Source organism: Gossypium hirsutum, chromosome A05 (genome assembly GCF_007990345.1).
Source record: "Gossypium hirsutum isolate 1008001.06 chromosome A05, Gossypium_hirsutum_v2.1, whole genome shotgun sequence".
NCBI lineage: Eukaryota > Viridiplantae > Streptophyta > Magnoliopsida > Malvales > Malvaceae > Gossypium > Gossypium hirsutum.
In genome coordinates this window covers 109764984-109783399 of record NC_053428.1, presented here as the reverse complement: position 1 = coordinate 109783399, position 18416 = coordinate 109764984, and the positions used below count along the sequence as shown (strand labels likewise).

General features: G+C 34.2%; 2 protein-coding genes across 4 annotated transcripts; both read left to right on the top strand.

Moving 5' to 3' along the window:
* The first annotated feature begins 821 nt into the window (after positions 1 to 821).
* Positions 822 to 6695, top strand: LOC107962199 (acetyl-coenzyme A synthetase, chloroplastic/glyoxysomal). Of its 2 annotated transcripts, XM_041114566.1 has the most exons (19): positions 822 to 1258; positions 1555 to 1701; positions 1802 to 1957; positions 2044 to 2166; positions 2278 to 2446; positions 2997 to 3079; positions 3193 to 3294; positions 3368 to 3456; positions 3557 to 3647; positions 4253 to 4366; positions 4765 to 4841; positions 4966 to 5044; positions 5206 to 5274; positions 5362 to 5537; positions 5643 to 5699; positions 5815 to 5905; positions 6010 to 6108; positions 6202 to 6409; positions 6519 to 6695. In XM_041114566.1, the coding sequence occupies exons 1-18, from the start codon at positions 1055 to 1057 to the stop codon at positions 6385 to 6387; spliced, it is 2112 nt and encodes a 703-aa protein (XP_040970500.1). In that variant the 5' UTR covers positions 822 to 1054; the 3' UTR covers positions 6388 to 6409; positions 6519 to 6695. The 2 variants fall into 2 exon arrangements, with proteins under 2 accessions (XP_040970500.1, XP_040970499.1); XM_041114565.1 differs by having other exon boundaries at positions 6202 to 6695.
* Positions 6696 to 10789: 4094 nt separating this feature from the next.
* On the top strand, positions 10790 to 14508 carry LOC107962200 (protein PLANT CADMIUM RESISTANCE 10). Of its 2 annotated transcripts, none has more exons than XM_016898503.2 (3): positions 10790 to 11212; positions 11453 to 11685; positions 13993 to 14508. In XM_016898503.2, exons 1-3 carry the CDS (start codon positions 11014 to 11016, stop codon positions 14158 to 14160), a joined length of 600 nt encoding a protein of 199 aa, XP_016753992.2. In that variant the 5' UTR covers positions 10790 to 11013; the 3' UTR covers positions 14161 to 14508. The 2 variants fall into 2 exon arrangements, with proteins under 2 accessions (XP_016753992.2, XP_040970498.1); XM_041114564.1 differs by having other exon boundaries at positions 10795 to 11241.
* Positions 14509 to 18416: the final 3908 nt, after the last annotated feature.

Below are 18416 nucleotides of genomic sequence, written 5' to 3'. Positions count from 1 at the left end.
ATGTAAGTCCTGTGGCGTTCAACCAATGGATCTTATCACTCCCATTCTCATCCTTTTATGGAGTGTAGCAATCAACCATACCGTAGATTCATATCTCTTTATAGATAGCAAGTCTTGGTTCTTCTACTTTGTTGATACTTTCAATTCCTTAACAAACTTTATAGAAAAGGGGTCGGGTTTTTAATAACTTTGATTCTTTTTTGGGTTTGGTTAACGATTCAAAAGTCTGAATTGCACCTATCTTTTATTTATCTTTATTTAATAACTTCTATTTCTATATTCTTACCTGTTTAGAACGATCAAGCAAACTTAGCATTTTTGTAATTCATAACTCGATTATGAGCATGCATCAACGGTCTCATAAAATTTTAAGCCTCAAATGCCAAAAACTTTGACCTCCAAAATTTTATTATGCGACATTTCATCCATTTTCGAAATGTTCCCCATTTATTGACATCTGTCACATGATTTTATATATTAAAAACATTAATCAAAAATAATAAAAGCTTAGAATAACATGAAATAAAAAATACAAATTTGAGTTGGAAAGCAATTAAACTCGAGACTTGAAAGATAAAACCACTAATATTTAGCCATTTAATCAAATGAGTTGATGTGTTAAAAGAAAAAAAATTATAAAAAATATTTTCAAAAAGCGCACTTTCCTAACAGCTCAACTGAAAACGTCTCGTGCTAAAAATATTCTGTTAATCTCTAAAATCGAGCTATTTTTTTAAATATAAAGAAAAAACCTATAACCCTAAATATTTTTAAAATCGGTACTGCAAATTTACTCAAGATTTTACAGCATATTTTGAACTTCAATATTAATACAAAGAAGTCAACATGATTGAAGGCGGCTTGCGTAGAATTAGCTAAAAATAATTTTTTTTTAAAAATATGTACATTAAAAAAACAAAAGATGATGATGACCATCCCCCCATGATTCTCCTCCCTCAGCAGCTTCATCGTTATAAAAGAGCCCTTCTGAATCAAGAGTTGGGGCGTCGTCATTTGTCAATCACACGGTCGTGCAACAGGACTAGTATTGGTCATGGCATCTTCCTCTCCCAAGAATCTGACCACCACCAACCATTTGAGACATGTGGAGTCCATGGCCTCCTTGCCTTCTGGCGCCGGCAAGATTTCCCATTTGAACGCTGTCATTTTGGGGGAGGCTCTTGCTTCCGAAGAGAACGACTTCGTTTTCCCAAGCGATGCCTTCTCTCGTCAGGCTCTCATTCCTTCTCCGCACAAGGTTCCTTCTCATTTTTCTCTTCTTAAATATGAATATGAACAATTGCATACACACACATATAGTTGCATGTATCTATGAATATGAACAAAAATATGGTGTTACTACATTTGTTTACTTATTTATTTGTTTGTTCAAATCAATAGCAGCAGTAGCAACTGTACATGAAAACGGAAATAGATATTCTGTTATACATTCATTCATTCATTCATTTCTCCCTAGATTTGGCATGTTCTCAGTAATTAAATTTATGATCGATGATTCTTACAAAATTGTCTTGTGGGGCGAGATGAGATCAGTATCTGGAGATGTACAAAAGGTCAATAGAGGACCCGGCTGGATTTTGGTCAGGCATTGCGTCATCGCAGTTCTATTGGAAGCAAAAATGGGGAGATCAGGTCTGCTCTGAGAATCTAGATGTTAGGAAAGGGGATATCAAGATCGAGGTCTTTCTCTCTACCTTTGTCCTTTTTCTTTTTTTTTATGTAGTTTAGCATTCGGGTCAACGCAAGTGGAATCACTTTCTTTCTTTCTGGGCCTTACCAGTGGTTCAAGGGCGGAATCACCAATATATGCTACAACTGCTTAGATAGAAACATCGATGCTGGGCTTGCAGACAAAATCGCTCTTTACTGGGAATCCAATGAACCTGGCTTTGATGCCCATCTCACTTACTCCCAGCTACTGCACCGAGTTTGCCAGGTCTCTTCAACTTTATATTAATTCTCTGCATATTTTCAGCTTCCTCAATTGGAATCACTTCTAAATTTAGTGTGTCTTCTCTGCAGCTTGCTAACTACCTGAAAAGTATTGGTGTTAGAAAGGGTGATGCTGTTATTGTTTATTTGCCTATGTTAATGGAACTCCCGATTACCATGCTTGCCTGTGCCCGCATAGGCGCAGTTCACTCGGTATACATCCTTCTTCCACATAAAATAGTTGAACAATGTCAAACAACCAAAATACTTTGTTAATTTCTGTTTTTATTGTTGCATAAATTCCCAACGCTTTTGTCCTTTCAGGTTGTCTTTGCTGGATTTTCTTCAGAATCTCTTGCCCAGCGAATAGTGGACTGCAAACCAAAAGTTGTGATTACTTGTAATGCTGTTAGAAGAGGTCCTAAGACCATCCACCTCAAGGACATTGTTGATGCTGCCCTTGTTGAATCTGCCAAGAATGGGATCTCCATAGGTTGGTATACATTAAGAAACCGGTATCTGATTTGAAGATGCTTTTCTCCTTTGCAGTTCATGCATAGTTAAATTGGGTCAAACCTATTTCCTGTATTGAATCTTACAAGTTTTGCTTAAGACACTACATTGGAGCACTTATCTTTAACCTAAAACTTGTTTCTTATATCAATGAAAATCTTGGGCAACAATCTCCCCTTGTGCTACCGTTCCTTAAGTGCTATTCAGAATGTTTTAATAGCCAAGGGCAACGCGATTACCAATTTCCCTAACATTGCTTATGGAAAGTACCATGTCTTAGTCAGATCTGGCTTAACATAACAAATGTAGATTTGACCAGGTTGCTAATTACTTATGACTACCTGCATCCTGTGCTTTGTAATTGAACTACTAGCTCAAATTGCTTCACTGACTACCATCATGATAAGACAAGATAATCCAAAAGAATGTTTACCAAAGTGGTCAATCACATCACCAGTGAGACACTACTTGATTAGTTTTTTTTATATTCATTTGGTTGTCTATCAATGGTGATATCTTCCTTTGGGCAGATGTATGCTTAACCTGCGAAAACCAATCAGCATTGAAGAGGGAAAGCACTAAATGGCAGGAAGGAAGAGATGTATGGTGGGAGGTTAGTGTACAAAAAATAGAGAAGTATTTGGTGGCTCCTGGTTCCAGTAACCATTATTTTTCAATAGCTTTTTCTTTAATTGTGGAGTGCTGATTTTCATAAGCTTCATCTAGGATGTTGTCCCAAAATATCCAACCACTTGTGATGTTGAGTGGGTTGATGCTGAAGATCCCCTTTTTCTACTGTATACTAGCGGGAGCACTGGGAAGCCAAAGGTGTCGCTTGGTATAAGTATTGTATATAGTTTCTCATTTTCCTTTTTTATGTTCTAATTTGAACTTTCTAAAGGGCGTACTCCACACAACCGGAGGATATATGGTGTACACAGCGACAACATTTAAATATGCATTTGACTACAAAGAGTCTGATGTTTACTGGTAATTTGGACACTCTTCGCCCTTGATGTTTTTGGAATTTACAAATTCTTACTGTTTGGTAATCTATTGATATTGGGTCTTGACATATCTTTTACTTTAGGTGCACTGCTGATTGTGGCTGGATTACAGGGCATAGTTACGTAACCTATGGACCTATGCTTAATGGAGCAACAGTTGTTGTATACGAGGGAGTAAGTTTCTTTGTTGGTATTTAACATAGAAAATATAGATTAGGCTTCCAAGATTGGCAACTAATTCAGCTCTGAGTAGATCTGACACTGAATAGTGTTTGTAATGTAACTTTTGATTCCCTAGGATTGTCATTAGTGACTAAGGAGAGAAAAGTTTAATCCAATATTAGAGAAATGTTGGATGAAACATCATAGTGTATAGAAGATTTGACGTGCCATGGTGTTTCTAAAAGTTTATCAAGAGCGCATCTAGGTAGTAAAAGACTGCAGAATAAAAGAACGACTATTTTAAAATTTTAAAAAAATAATAAAATGGTGGAAATATGGGGGATTATATTTTATTGGTTGCATCATTTAAATTCTTGTTAATTATAGAAATGAGTGAATTTCCAAGGATAGGACTCTCAGAAATAAGTGGAATAAATTTGCAGCAGCATATCAACATGAAAAATATATTAAAAATTACTTATCAAAAGAAAAACTTGAGCGTAGGAGATATAACAGCCATTGGTGAGTGCAGGAATCTTCATCTTATACCCGATATTTGATTTCAATATATTATAGATGTTTCAATAGATAGCAATATTTCCACATGTTATATGCAGGCCCCAAATTACCCTGATTCTGGAAGATGTTGGGACATTGTTGACAAATACAAGGTGACCATATTCTACACTGCCCCTACATTGGTGCGCTCTCTCATGCGTGATGGTGATGAGGCAAGCTGTATCTCTAACCTTGTTTACACTCTAAAATCTCCGGTTCAAAATGTTTAGCAGAATTGCTGCAAATAAAAAGAGCTCCTTGTTATTATTTTGCTTCATTTATGTTGGTATTAGTTTAGAATTTCCACGTGCTTTTTTCTTTGGTTTTTTCTTTAAACATTGTCAGCTAAAATTAGAGTGACAAAGATCAGAGCAACTCCATTCAATTTTGCAAGCATTCAGCTATGTTGTTTAATTCTGGCATGAATGTTAACTTGCATGATCTGCGAAACTATTTTTGGGCCTGCGAAGAACTATTTTGCTTGGGGTGTTATGTTTCGGAAGAATCTATTTGAGTCCCACTTGATGCATATCTAGACTTTGTATTGATTTCACGATTACTGTCTTTGCAGTATGTTACACGCTACTCACGGAAGTCTCTGCGTGTTCTTGGAAGTGTTGGCGAGCCCATTAATCCAAGTGCTTGGAGGTTTTCAGCCTTATATAACTTCTTTTAATCAATAAGTTTTCTGTTTTTGAACTTTCTTTTATCTCCTATGCTTTCTATATGTAAAAAGAAAGTGTTTAACCTAAAACAATCCTTGTTACCGTAGGTGGTTCTTTAATTTAGTTGGAGGGTCTAGGTGCCCTATTTCTGACACTTGGTGGCAAACTGAAACAGGTGGCTTTATGGTAATTCTTTTTCCTTTATTTCTTCATGTTACATATTTTGGTTTGGTAGCATTTCCTGGAAAATATTCTTATAACCTTTTACCTTGATGACTTAGTTGAATTTACTCTGCTTTGTGTGCATATTTCAACTTTTTTATTGTTTTCCATGTCTGAACTGGCAGATTACTCCTCTACCGGGTGCCTGGCCACAGAAACCTGGTTCTGCCACCTTTCCTTTTTTTGGAGTTCAGGTTTATTGCAATACTGTAACTAAAAATTTGAGGTTTTTTTTTTCTTTCAAAAATTTTCATTAATTTTTTTTTCTGTTACAACTGCAGCCTGTCATAGTGGATGAGAAAGGAACTGAGATTGATGGTGAGTGTAGCGGTTATTTGTGTGTGAAAGGCTCATGGCCTGGTGCATTTCGAACTCTTTACGGTGACCATGAGAGATATGAGACAACATACTTTAGACCATTCCCTGGATATTATTTTACTGGTGATGGCTGCAGTAGGTACGATGGTCCTAACACTGAAATTTCTTTTTGATCGGTCCATTTATCCACTGATGGCATTCTAGCCCAGGCACCAGCATTGAGTTACTGTTATATCTGTTTCAGGGACAAGGATGGGTACCACTGGCTTACTGGAAGAGTTGATGATGTTATCAATGTTAGGTATATTTTACTGAATTTCTGCTGTTATCTTGCTTGTTGAATGGCTTCATGTTCCTTATTATTATTTTGTTTTTCTACTGCCTGCGTGCGAATGATACAACCTTAATATTTGCAGTGGACATCGTATTGGCACAGCTGAGGTGGAATCTGCTCTAGTTTCTCATCCTCAGTGTGCAGAAGCTGCTGTGGTTGGTGTTGAGCATGAGGTAATCAAGTGGTCTGTTACATCTGTTTAAGAATGATGGCCTAATTAGCCCCAAAGCATGCTTGTGGTTAGTAAGTCTAAACTTTCATTTTTCCTTGATGTTAGGTTAAAGGACAGGGCATATATGCCTTTGTTACTCTTGTGGAAGGTGTTCCTTACAGTGAAGAACTTCGGAAGAGCCTTATACTCATAGTTCGAAATCAGGTTTGAATTTATTGTTCCAATGGTTGATGTGGAAATGGTAGCTGCATTATCTTAGGTCTGTTGTAGTCTAAGGAATATTCATGTGGGATGCAGATAGGAGCATTTGCGGCACCTGACAAGATACACTGGGCACCTGGCCTCCCAAAAACGAGGAGTGGAAAGATCATGCGCAGGATTCTGAGGAAAATGGCATCCAGACAGTTAGATGAACTTGGAGACATAAGCACGCTTGCAGAACCAGGTGTAGTTGATCAGCTTATTGCACTTGCGGATAGCTGAAACAATTACAAGTGTAGCAGAAGTGGGTTAGAGTTGAACACTGTTGTTTGTGCTTTCCTTCTACTTCTAGTTTGATAGATGAACTATTATTATTCATTTTGTTGTCATTACTAATATATTTCTCATCCTAGGGTTCCTCTATGTTTGTCTTTGGAGGTTGTTGTACTTTAAACCATAGTGCGGGTTTATACATCATGTGATGCAATGCGATGCGAGGTAGGTAGTACTTGTAGACCAATGTACAATTCTACACTGAAAACAATAATCACTATCACAATAGGCATAATAATTGTACTTCTTTTTCTTCCCATCTTTGTTAAGTATCCTTCTATCCTATGGGGTAAAAGTATGATGGTAGTTATTGTATTATGGGTTTTTTATCGAAGAAATAGATAAATTGGTATCAAACTATATGAAATGTGAACAAATATTTTAAATTTAAAAAAAAATTAAAGAATTATGATAAAAAACGATAATACCAAAATTATTTTTTTTTTAAATTCTTCAAATTTAAAAATTTATTATCATGTGTCGATTGAGTCTTAGTTTGATTTGCTTGTAAACTGTTGCCAATACAAGAGGGTGTAAGTTCGAGTGTGCTGAAATGCATTACTTTGGAGACCATGTCATACAAGACTTTTTTAAGCTTTTGATTTTTGAGAAAAATAATTGTAAGTTAATAATAATTTCTCTGATTTTTTTAATTGAATTTTAAGAGTTTGAGATCATTGACTTTTTTAGTGTACGAGCTCTTATATTACATGCATTGTATATGATTTTATGTGTTTGGTTCTTAAAATTTATTAAATAACAAACTTTTATAATTTTAAAAAAATATATTTGCTAATTAAATGAGAAATGATCTAATTTATAATAAAAGTCTATTAATTTTAAAAAATAATAAAATGAATAAAATGATATTTTAAAAATAATGAAAATAAAAAAGTGAAAAAACCGGATATTAAGTAATCACAAAAACTAAATTGACATTTAAATATCAGTCAAAATTTCACCTATAAAGAACCATTTCAAAGAACTATGACTTCAATAATTCATTGCCTTTAACAAAGTATTTCACAACACAATGGTAAGCAACATTTGCAATTACGTAAATATTATTAAAATGAAAAAAATAGTGAAACTATTGGTATTTAATAATAATAACTAAACATCTCAAATAATATGAAAATCATACATTTTTTAGCAATGGAAACAAAACCTATTAAATAATGTTAAAATATGGTTATTTTTTTTGTTAAGTATGTCTCATATTTCAGTCAAATTTGAAAGATAATCTCTAAGTTAAACTCTGTTTACTTGTTTCAATCGAACTCTGATTAGTCTAGATTATTTTATTATTATTTGACATACAAATTTAGCCTATAAATAGACTCTTTTACAACATTAGAAAATACACGCATTAAAGATTAAAACTCATAACACTTTTGGAGAATTTTATGTTTACGTTTTGAGGGTTCTTTGTTTTTAGGTTTCGAGGTTTAGTTTTTATCTTATCTTTTATACTCTTCGTTCTTTTGCCATTATAGTAAAATTATCTTTGCCCATGGTTTTTTTATCCTCTTTGGAGGGTTTTTCCATGTTAAAATTGTGTGTTCAATTTCTCAATTTTTTCTCTATTTTTTACTTGTTCGTTGCTTAATCGAGTTGACCCCCAATAAGTGGTATCAGAATTAGTTCAATTTTCGCAGACCAAGCCGTTCAGAGATGGCAACAAGGTTTGACATTGAAAAGTTCGATGGTGTCACAAATTTCAATCTGTGGCAAGTTCGGATGATGGTGATTCTAGGTTAGACTGGCTTGAAAAAGTTCGTTATCAAGAAAAAGCCTGAGAATCTAGATCAGACAGAATGGGAAGAGCTTGATTAAAAGACCTTGTCTGCAATCCAATTGTGTCTCGTGAATAGGGTATTGCAAGAGGTATTGATGGAGAAAACTCCATCCGTCTTGTGAAAAGGGTTTGAACTGTTTATGCGACTAAGTCACTGGCTAACAGTTTAGTGTTGAAATAACGTTTATTTACGTTTCCCATGAACGAACGTGAGCTTTTTAGAGATCACATTAGTCAATTTATTGCTCTTTTGAATGGTTTAAAAAATGTTGAGGTTAAGATTGACGATGAAGATCAGGCTATGCTATTACTGTGATATTTACCCTCTTCATACAAGTCTTTCAGGGAAACCTTGATTTATGGCAGAAATAAACTCTCGCTCAAGGATGTGAAGGGTTATTTGTTGAGTAAAGAAAAACTCGACAATGAGTTTGGTTCGGATAGTAAGGCTGATAGGCAAGCTTCCCTTTTGGTAGCATCAAAGAAGCGAGTCAAAATGTGTCGCTATTATAAAAAGTTAGGTCACGTCAAAGTAGATTATTATAAACTGCGAAATAAAAGGGTTGCTGATAGTAACGAGGAAAATGTAGCTGGTACTAATTTGGCTGATGAAAGCGGTAATGATTTCTTGTTAGTGTCAACGAGTGATAACTCTGAGCTTACGTCCAAGTGGATCCTAGATTCGGGATATTCTTTCCACATGTGTCCAAATAGAGAATGCTTCTCCACATACAATTCGGTTGAAGGTAGAGTTTTGCGCATGGGAAACAATTCATCCAGTAAGGTAATCAGTATTGGTACTGTTAAAATTAGGATGCACGATAGGACGATTATAACACTCTCAGATGTCAGGTATGTACTTGATTTACGAAAGAATCTCATCTCATTGAGTATTTCAGACTCGAAAGGTTATAAAATCAACATCGAATCGAGCGATATTAAGCTGTCTCGTAGGGCTCTCTTTTTGTTAAAAGGTAAAAGGACTGACAATCTTTATTATTTGGAAGGTTCTACAGTGATTGGTGAAATCGGACGTCTCTCGTCCATTACAAAGTTGAAGTCAACTTGTTTGGAGCAAAGGCAACTTGGTCATAGGAGGGAAAAATGTATGATTGTTTCGTTAAAGAGAGGTTCTCTTTTGGATGCAGGTTTTGAAAAGTTACGGCACTATATTCGTGAAAATTATACCCGAGTTAGTTTTAATTTGGCAATGCACAAGTCGAAAGTTAGAAGTCTTCCAGCTTCTAAGCACAGATTCGACTCGGTTAATTCCCTGCACAGTTCAAGATAGACCCATGGCGGGTTTTGGTAAGAATGGCATTATGGAAATACGAGTTAATATAGAGATTTGTTGAGTTTTTAACCAAATTAAAAATTAGGCTTAATAGTATAAAAGGCCCTTGAAGTATTTTAAAAAAATCAATTAAGCCCCATCCAACTTTTTGCACCCAATTAAGCCATGAATTGACAATTTTGACCTAACAGACACTATATTTACGGTTAGAAACTAATGACAACACTGAAGTGACCGTTAACTGACACCATGTCAACTAACAAATGTTAACATGATATTCTACCTCAACTAAAAAATTCCAAGAAAATAAAAAAAATACTTAAAAAAAAGTCTAGAATGAACCTGGACAAATAAGCGTCCAGCTTCAAATATTCTAAAGTTATTAAAATTATAAAATTTAATTAAAATCATAAAAATTATAAAGGAATATATAAACATTATAAAAACCATAAATTGCATCTTTTCCATATGAATTGGAGTTTAATGAGTTAAGTACAGAAAAGAGTTATTGGAGTTTATTTCTTCCTTCAATAGAGGTTATCTAATCAACATCTGCATTACTATTTCAATTCAAATAATAACATATGAAATGGAATGTCACTATAACTTATGGACAATTTTTAATGGAAATAAATGATTTTTTTAAATAATTCTTTATGATTTCTATAATTTAAAAAGGTGTCCACATTTTAAATTTTTAATTTTTAAATATTTAAAATATTTTTTTTATTTTTTTACTAGCATGGCCTCTATTAATGGTCACATCAATATTATCTTTAATTTCTAATGGTGAATGTATGTGGATAAGTCTAACTAATTAAAATTGTAAGCTAGGCTGAATTAGGTCTAAAAAGTTAAAAAAGGGTTTAATTTTTTTTTAATTTTTTGAAGTCTAATTTAATTAAGTATTAATTTCAAAATTATTCATAAATTTTGATTTAACGTACAGTTTATGTATTAAACTTTAATTGTTACAATTGTATATATAAAACATTGACTGTGATTCAAATATATTTTAACATTTTAATTAGGTATAAATTTTAAAAGTATATATAAATTTTGATTTAATATACAGTTTGATACATAAATTTTGATTCGTTACAATTGTATACGTAGAATTTTAAGTGTGATTCAAATGTATTTTAATTTTAATCTTACATATTTAAAAAAAATAAATTAATTTATTTTTATATTAAATAAATATAATAATATTTTTTAAATAATTTGATATTTTAATTATATGTGTTTTTTTTTAACGCAATCTAAAATTAAACGAGGCTCCTCTCAAACCCACCGGCATGCGAATTTACCTTAACAACACCCGAACGAGTAAAAAGGAAGATACATTTGCTCATCGTCTAAATAGAAGAAAGAAAATGCCCGTGTTGACGCCGTCAGATTCAGATCTGAGGCTCCAAATCCATCCTTTAATCGCCAGTCTCGAAGACAAAAAAACACAATTTCCGGTCAGAAGCAACTCAAGATGAAAAGCCGAAGCAGCTATGTCCCACCGCCTTACATACCCTTGGGGCAGTCGGACCAAGACCTTCCTCGTCCTACTGGGGAGGGGGATGGTGAACCAAGGCCGTCGCCGTCGCCGTCGCCATCGCCGTCGCCGCCGCAGTCTCAGTCTGTTCAGTGGTCTTCTGGAATCTGTGCTTGCTGCGATGACATGCAGAGCTGTATGCTACTTTGACTTTTGGTTTGTCAGGTGCCTCTATGAGTTTTATTTGATTGGAGAAATTCGGGAAATTTTATCCAACAGAGTTTTAGACTTTTATTGTCACAGTTAATGAAATAAAAAATGAAAAATCTTAGGTGATTGTGCAAAGAATATATGGTCATATGCTCAACTGAGTTTGAGACTGTCACTCACTGTGACTTGGTGAATAATAATACTTGTATCCCATTGCAATGCACAGGTTGTATAGGTCTCTTTTTCCCCTGCTATTTGTTTGGAAAGAATGCAGAATTTTTGGGTTCGGGTACTCTAGTCGGATCCTGCATCACCCATTTCATTCTTTGGGCCCTTGTCAACACTCTCTGCTGCGTCTTAACTCAAGGCTTCTATTTGGCTTTACCTGGATTTGGATGCTTTATCTCTTGTTATGCTTGTGGCTATCGGAGGGCACTTCGCTCCAGATACAATTTGCAGGTATTTTCCTATCTATTTCTGTTTTCATCCTTAATTTTGTTTAAACTTTAAGGCTTTGCTTTATATGAAGGATGGAAAGGAGTGAGGACGGAACATTAGTTACTCAAATGGTTAAGATTCATATCTACTTTCCTACTTTGTAGGTTAACCATTAGATTAACAAAATTTTCATTCTCATTCCTTTTCACCCTCCATACCAAGTAGAGCCTAAGAAGTTGAAAATGGCGCATACTGCTTAACTTATTGCAACCATGCTGCCACTCTGCTCACATATTTTCTCTAAATGATTGGTTTTACTTTTGTTAAATGTTACTAGCTAGAGAATACAGATGGACTATATTTGGAGTTATTTACTTTTGTTGATCATATTTGAACGTTAGGTTCATTTCCTAAGTTTATTTGCCTCCCTATTGTACTGGAAAGAAAGTGACAGTGTCAGAAGCTAATATGTAAACCTGTGTAATTTCAAATTTTAACCAAGATTAATTTATGTATAGTAAGCAATACATATGGATGCATAAGATTTTATCTAAATGATTTTAATATAGCATATTTCCCAATAGTAGTATCATGTTATTCTCTATGAAGTTATTGCTAGTCCCAAACTCCCACTTAGGTCTCCCTTTCATGAGCAAGTCAAGATTTTTAATTTATTGGAGGATATTCGTATCATATTTGTGAGCATGGTTTGTGAATAGTTCTCTTTCAATAAGGGTTTAAAGGACTGATTCTTACCCAGGGAGTTTTATAACAATTTGATCCTTTAGTAGGAAACTTCGGGCTTTAACCATGTGATTTGTGTTTTTTGGGCATCTTTGGTATATTTAATTAGGAAAAAATGTATTTTTAAGTTGGTGCTAGGGTTCAAACATGGAGTCCTTTTTTGTCTTTTCCAACTGTGATTAGATGCACAGTGTCTGAAACCTAGATAGCTGGTGCTGAAGTTCTTTTCAGTAGCAAACAGAAAATATCTTTTTGGATTCATTGATAGTTATCCTTGGGCCATTTTCCAAGTAATCTTAACTTAATCCTTCAATTAGCTTCTTTGCTCAATGCATTAACTGCTTTAATGTTTTAGTATCTGACTGTTGACTATTCTTCACAAGGAGGATTATCCTTGAAAAACATTGATCATATGCCATTATCAATTTCTTATTAACATGCCATGGGACAGTGGGAACTGTTTTTGCAAAACTGAACTGCCATTCACCCTTCCATTGGTTTTTTGGGTACCATTAATCAATTGGTTGAGTCACTTTTTTTTTTTCGAATCACTTTTACTCTCGAGATCTAATTTCTATTTTCCATGGAAAGAAATACTTAACAATATTAGACCCAAAGGAAAGGCCTTTTGGTTTTGAAGGCCAAAGAATGGAAAGATTCCCTCTTTCCTGTTATTATTTCCATTAAAATTGAGCTCCACCAATTGAATTGATAGGATTACTTCACAAAGCATTAAAATCCTAATAAGAAAGTGACTATGCCATGAAGTGGAGTTCCAGGAGGTAACCTTCCATGAAGTGGCCTCAACTCTAGGTAATTATCATGTGACTTCATTAGAACACTTTTTTTCTGAATTATCAGGGATTATGGATATACACAATAGGACAAGAAGCATTCTCAAACAGTTCATCAGCAGGGGAAAAATAACAAGTTCCCCACAGTACTTGCACAAAGTACAAGTATATTTTACGTGAAGTCTACTTATTTGGAAACCTCTCTTTGTAACTCATGTCACAATGTGTATGGAATGGGGGGATTGTTGAGACTGTAGATTATAGGGAAATACTTTTGGGTTCTTTTTATTAGATTTAAAGTGCTTGTATCTCATTCCTTTTATTAACATGGTCTGGATGCAAAATGGTAAATGAACTCAGAAGTACTGCTAAGTACAAAGTTTCAAGATGGGAAATGGTTATATGTTAGCACATAAGTTTGAGTGATTTTTGTATTCACCTCATTTACTTTGGTGAGATATCTAAGAATTTAATCCTTCCCTCATACTCAAAATTAATGAATCTTATGTCATCAACAATGTAAAGGTTTGAACTTTAAACAATCTTAAATATTTTTCATACACAGGCAAATTGTTTCAACTATTATTAACAGGATTTTGTGAAATAGTCTAATAGTAACTTTCTTCTTTTTTTCCGTTCGGCAGTATCTGTTAGAATGAATTACATTGGGTGACACCAACTTTCTTTTTATATGTTAAGCAGCTTAATAAGATTTCTATCCATCCGCTTACACATTCATTGGATGCATCGTTTGCTAACTATTAATATTATTTGTTAATGCTTGATGCAGGAAGCACCTTGTGGGGACTTTGCTACTCACTTTTTCTGCCATCTTTGTGCCATTTGTCAAGAGTACAGGGAGATTCGTGAAAGGGCAGAGGACCCTAAACCCCCTGATCTTAATCTGGCTGTCGTAACTGCACCAGACGTCCAGACAATGGAATCATCAGATCTCTAGTAATGAGGTGCTATTACTTTGGAATTTTGTTTCTGTAGTGGGTTGTACTTGTTTCATATGTTTTATCAAATCTTCTCCGAGCACCAGGATATCTATTAACTTTTTTGTTCTAAGACTACCATGAAGGAAGGTCTCTAATATGATATTAGATTGTATTAGTATGATCACACCACTTGTTTGGTTTTCTTGTTTTTGGGCTGCATTTATGTAAAAATGTCCCCAAGTGCTGCTAGAAAAGGCTCTAATTGCAGCATATTAATTATGAAAGGTTAAATCTGCTTGGATGAACCAAATCACCAGTTGATTCCGGAAGCAATCTGATGCAATATATCCACTTAGGCATCTTAACTTGGCAGGTGTTATGATTGTCATCTGGTGATTGACGGGAAAGTTTAGACAAATTGTCTTTCCTTTATCTTGATTCTTCGAACAATTTATTGTAACCGATATTTTATCTCGTAAAAAGATTCGGATTTCTAAGAATAATACTTCTTTTATTAAGATGTAATACAACTACTTTTCTAAGAACAATATTCTCAAAATACTTATAATTTTGGTGATAGATATATTGTTATAAACACCACAAATAGTCTGGTTTTAATGAAAACTTTAAAAATTTTGTTCGTATTTCTGTTGTTTCAAATCGATTTTTCCAACAAAATGAGATTTTTAAGACCATGGATTGAGACCACACGTTACAAATGTATGTAACTTTTACTTGGTTTAATATTTTTAATTGGTTTAAAAAGGGAAAATAAATATGAGAAAACTCGTCTCTACCAACTTGTGCAGCCGGCCACCTTTTCCATGGAGGCTGTCTGTTCCTTTCTCATTTTTCATGTTTTTTTTTCTTAAGATTTCTCTAAAACTCAACACCCAAACCATGAATTTTTGTCAAAATCACTTGGAAACTCATTTCCACCTTCAAATTTCCCCATTTGCAGCAAGGGCTTAGTTGAGTACTGAGAGAGAAAGTTGAAGCTAGAGAGATAAAGTTTCATTAAGATAAGAAATTGTGTTTTTCATCTTCCCTAGTTTGATATTTGGTATTAATTACTTTGGGAAAGCTTTGAAAGATTATGTATTAATATTCTTGTCGTATTTTTGTGTATGAAAATGAGGAAATCTTGAGAAATGAAATGTCAAGCTTGGACACGAATGAATTCAAGTACTTGAAAGCTTGATTTTGAGTATTTATGCATCCAAGAAGTAAGTTCCCTTGGATACTCATATTTTTCCTATGATAACATGTTTAGGGAATTTAAGAACATCAATTATAAATATGGAAATAAGCATGTGGATGAATGTTTGTAAGCTTTCACTATTTAAAGTTTTGTAATTGAGTAACTTGAGAACTTGAGATTTAATAAACCTTGCTTATAAAATGTTTTATGAACTAATATTGTAGAGTCATGGGAAGCCTAATAAACATGAATTGGGTATGTATGAAAATGTAAGAAATGTGTATGCCTAAAAGCTCGCAATTAAAAAAACCCTTAAGCAAGCAAAACCCCCTTTTATCGTTTCGCCAGTGCGATCGATCTCATACCAGTTGTTGCTCAACTTTTTTTTTCTGTTCTCTTTTTGTTTTTAGAGTTTTTTTCTTTTACTTTTCTCGTTTGTCTTTCTCTTTGCACCGACAAAATAATATCTTGCCTTTCCCCTTCTCGTTCATCGTCCTTTCACTAGTGATTTGAGAATTTTTTGTTGGCCAACTTGCATAGGTCTTCCTCCTATTAGCGGCTCCTGGCTTGGCCTGTGTTTATTCTTCGATTGCCCCCATCTCAGTTTCTTGGCACCGCCTTCACCATGAATCCTCAGTGGACGAAATTGTTGGAGCCTGAAACTCGTCGCACCAAATCTCTTGGCTGGCAATTTAGTAAAGCATGTACCTAGGCTTTCATAAGAGTTAAGAATATTTTTTAAACTATCATGATGTGTAACACTCTTTGCTCGACTCGATCGCCCGATCCAAGCTACAGGATGTCACAATCGTTTTCGGAGCAACGATAATCAATTGCAACATACTTTCTATTGATTCTACATAATATATCCACAACCATGATCATTACATCATTATCTTATAATATATTATCTTATATGGGGTTTATAAGAGCTAAGAAAGCTCTTTTTATAACCCTGAGACTATTGGAGGACTAAACTACAAAGTTTCCAAAATGTTTTGAGCTGGAGTTTTGACTTTAGGGGTACAATGTCACAACTTCTAGAACATTTGGTTGACATCGCTGTAGACACTCAATTTTGCCCGGGCCCAGAAATAAGTCCAAAAACAAAAATATAATAAACCCAAAAAAACGAAATCCAAGTTCAGTCCAGAATTACAAATATAATTTGGCCCGATCGGAATGGCCCATTACTTGAAAAGATTTAAGGTCCATCTACAAGCTTGACTCATATGGAAATATAATCTTCAATGATATGCAATCTTAGATATGATATGCAATATTAGATATGATACAATCTTAGATATGATTGCAATCTTAGATATAATATGCAATCTTAGAAGATATGATTTTGTAATATTAGAGATTTAATTTGTAGATACCTTTTAATCTTAACCGTTGATGTAATTGATCTGTACCGTTGGATTTGAGGAGACTCAACTATAAATAGAGGCCTCTTCCCTCATTATAAAACAACTTGACTACACTTGAGTTTTGGGAAGCAATAAGAATTCTTAAGAGCATTCACTCAAATTTCTCTCCTTCTTGCGTTCTTATTTTTTACGGTTTGTTCTTATTTATTCTTTGTTCATCTTCGTTTTCAACCTTTTTTATTTTGATTTAATCCCTATTTCCTTTATTTTTAATTCTCTTTTATATTTTATTTTTTTTAATAATTTTAGTATTATATCAAACTATTTTTTTATTAAATTCTATATTATTCATTATTTTAAAAAATATATTTCATTTAATTGAAAAAGTTTTTCTTAAATAAGGCAATGTTTGGTGTTTAGAAATTCGGGAAATAGTGCCCTAACATGCTGGGTTGCGATTTTTCGTTTGACTAAATAACCAAATATCCTTTTAATAAATTTTTAAAATCATAAGATAATTTTACTTACGAGGATTTAAAACATCGTGTCCTAACATGCTGGATGTAATGTTTGAATACTTTCGGAACAAAGGAATATCAAATTTCAACTTTAAATTGTTCAAGTTTTAAAATCTTTTCAAATTTTCGACATTAGGACAATAAATAATCAATTCGGTACCAATTTTGGGCGTTACGAGGGTGCTAATCCTTCCTTGTGTGTAACCGACTCCCGAACCTGTTTTCTTGAATTTCGTAGACCAAAATGTTTTATAAAGGTGATCCAATCACACCTAAAAAGGTTGGTGGCGACTCCTATTTTCATTTTTCAAAAAGTCGAACCCCGTTTTTCAAACCCCTTTAAAAAAATAGTTTCGACAGCTTGGCGACTCCGCTGGGGACCTATAAGAGAGTCAAGCCAAAAATTGATTATTTTCTGTTTTAATGTCGGAAATTTGGAAAAATTTTAAAATACGCCATTTTTTTTACATGTATTTGTTGCATATGTTTGTTATTTACGCACACATTGCATTTGCATGACCGTTGTGGTCACACCCTTAAGTGGGAGTGAGAAGCTATGCTTTCGTGAGGTTTTCACCTCCGCATGGGCTAGTGGATTGCTTCCGGGATACATCCATACCTATATCTTCGTGAGATTTTCATCTCCGCATGGCCATAGGGAAATGTGTCCCCCTGAATCGAACTTGGTCCATATGAGCCTATAATTGGTGAGGATCGAGGAATCTGCTGGTTTAGATACCCTTGTTTTAGAACCGAACTACATATAGTGAACTTTAAGTGCTTGCCCCAGGTAGTATGATGATGACCTTTAGTACCTACCTTTATAAGTTCTTATTTATTATATATGTGACACTGACTTGTTTTTATTATTTTGCTATCATTGCATGTCATTTATCATTAAAAGGTGTCGATTCAAGGTTCGATTTCTGAGTTAGAAAGTTTTGTAATGGGGAACGAATATCTTAATAAAGTGGAGGACAACTCTTTCGTTTGTGCTTGGTCAGAGAAAACCCAGATAGAAAAAGGAAATAGTGTCACCGAAGGATACACATTAGAATTATGGGATTACACTCTCATTAGTGTGATGCAAAATAACCTCCAAGAGTTAAAGGAAATATTGGATTAATGGAGTAATGAAGCCAAGCAGTTGTTCTACAACAGTTATGGGGAATTGCAGTATT

Bases quoted from the DNA above. Each gene is read 5' to 3' on its own strand.
- LOC107962199 (XM_041114566.1), top strand. From the start codon at position 1,055: ATGGCATCTTCCTCTCCCAAGAATCTGACCACCACCAACCATTTGAGA. The intron at 1,702-1,801 runs GTCTTTCTCTCT...GGGCCTTACCAG, and splicing joins AAGGGGATATCAAGATCGAG to TGGTTCAAGGGCGGAATCAC. The intron at 3,080-3,192 runs GTTAGTGTACAA...AGCTTCATCTAG, and splicing joins GAAGAGATGTATGGTGGGAG to GATGTTGTCCCAAAATATCC.
- LOC107962200 (XM_016898503.2), top strand. From the start codon at position 11,014: ATGAAAAGCCGAAGCAGCTATGTCCCACCGCCTTACATACCCTTGGGG. The intron at 11,213-11,452 runs GTATGCTACTTT...TGCAATGCACAG, and splicing joins CTGCGATGACATGCAGAGCT to GTTGTATAGGTCTCTTTTTC. The intron at 11,686-13,992 runs GTATTTTCCTAT...TGCTTGATGCAG, and splicing joins GCTCCAGATACAATTTGCAG to GAAGCACCTTGTGGGGACTT.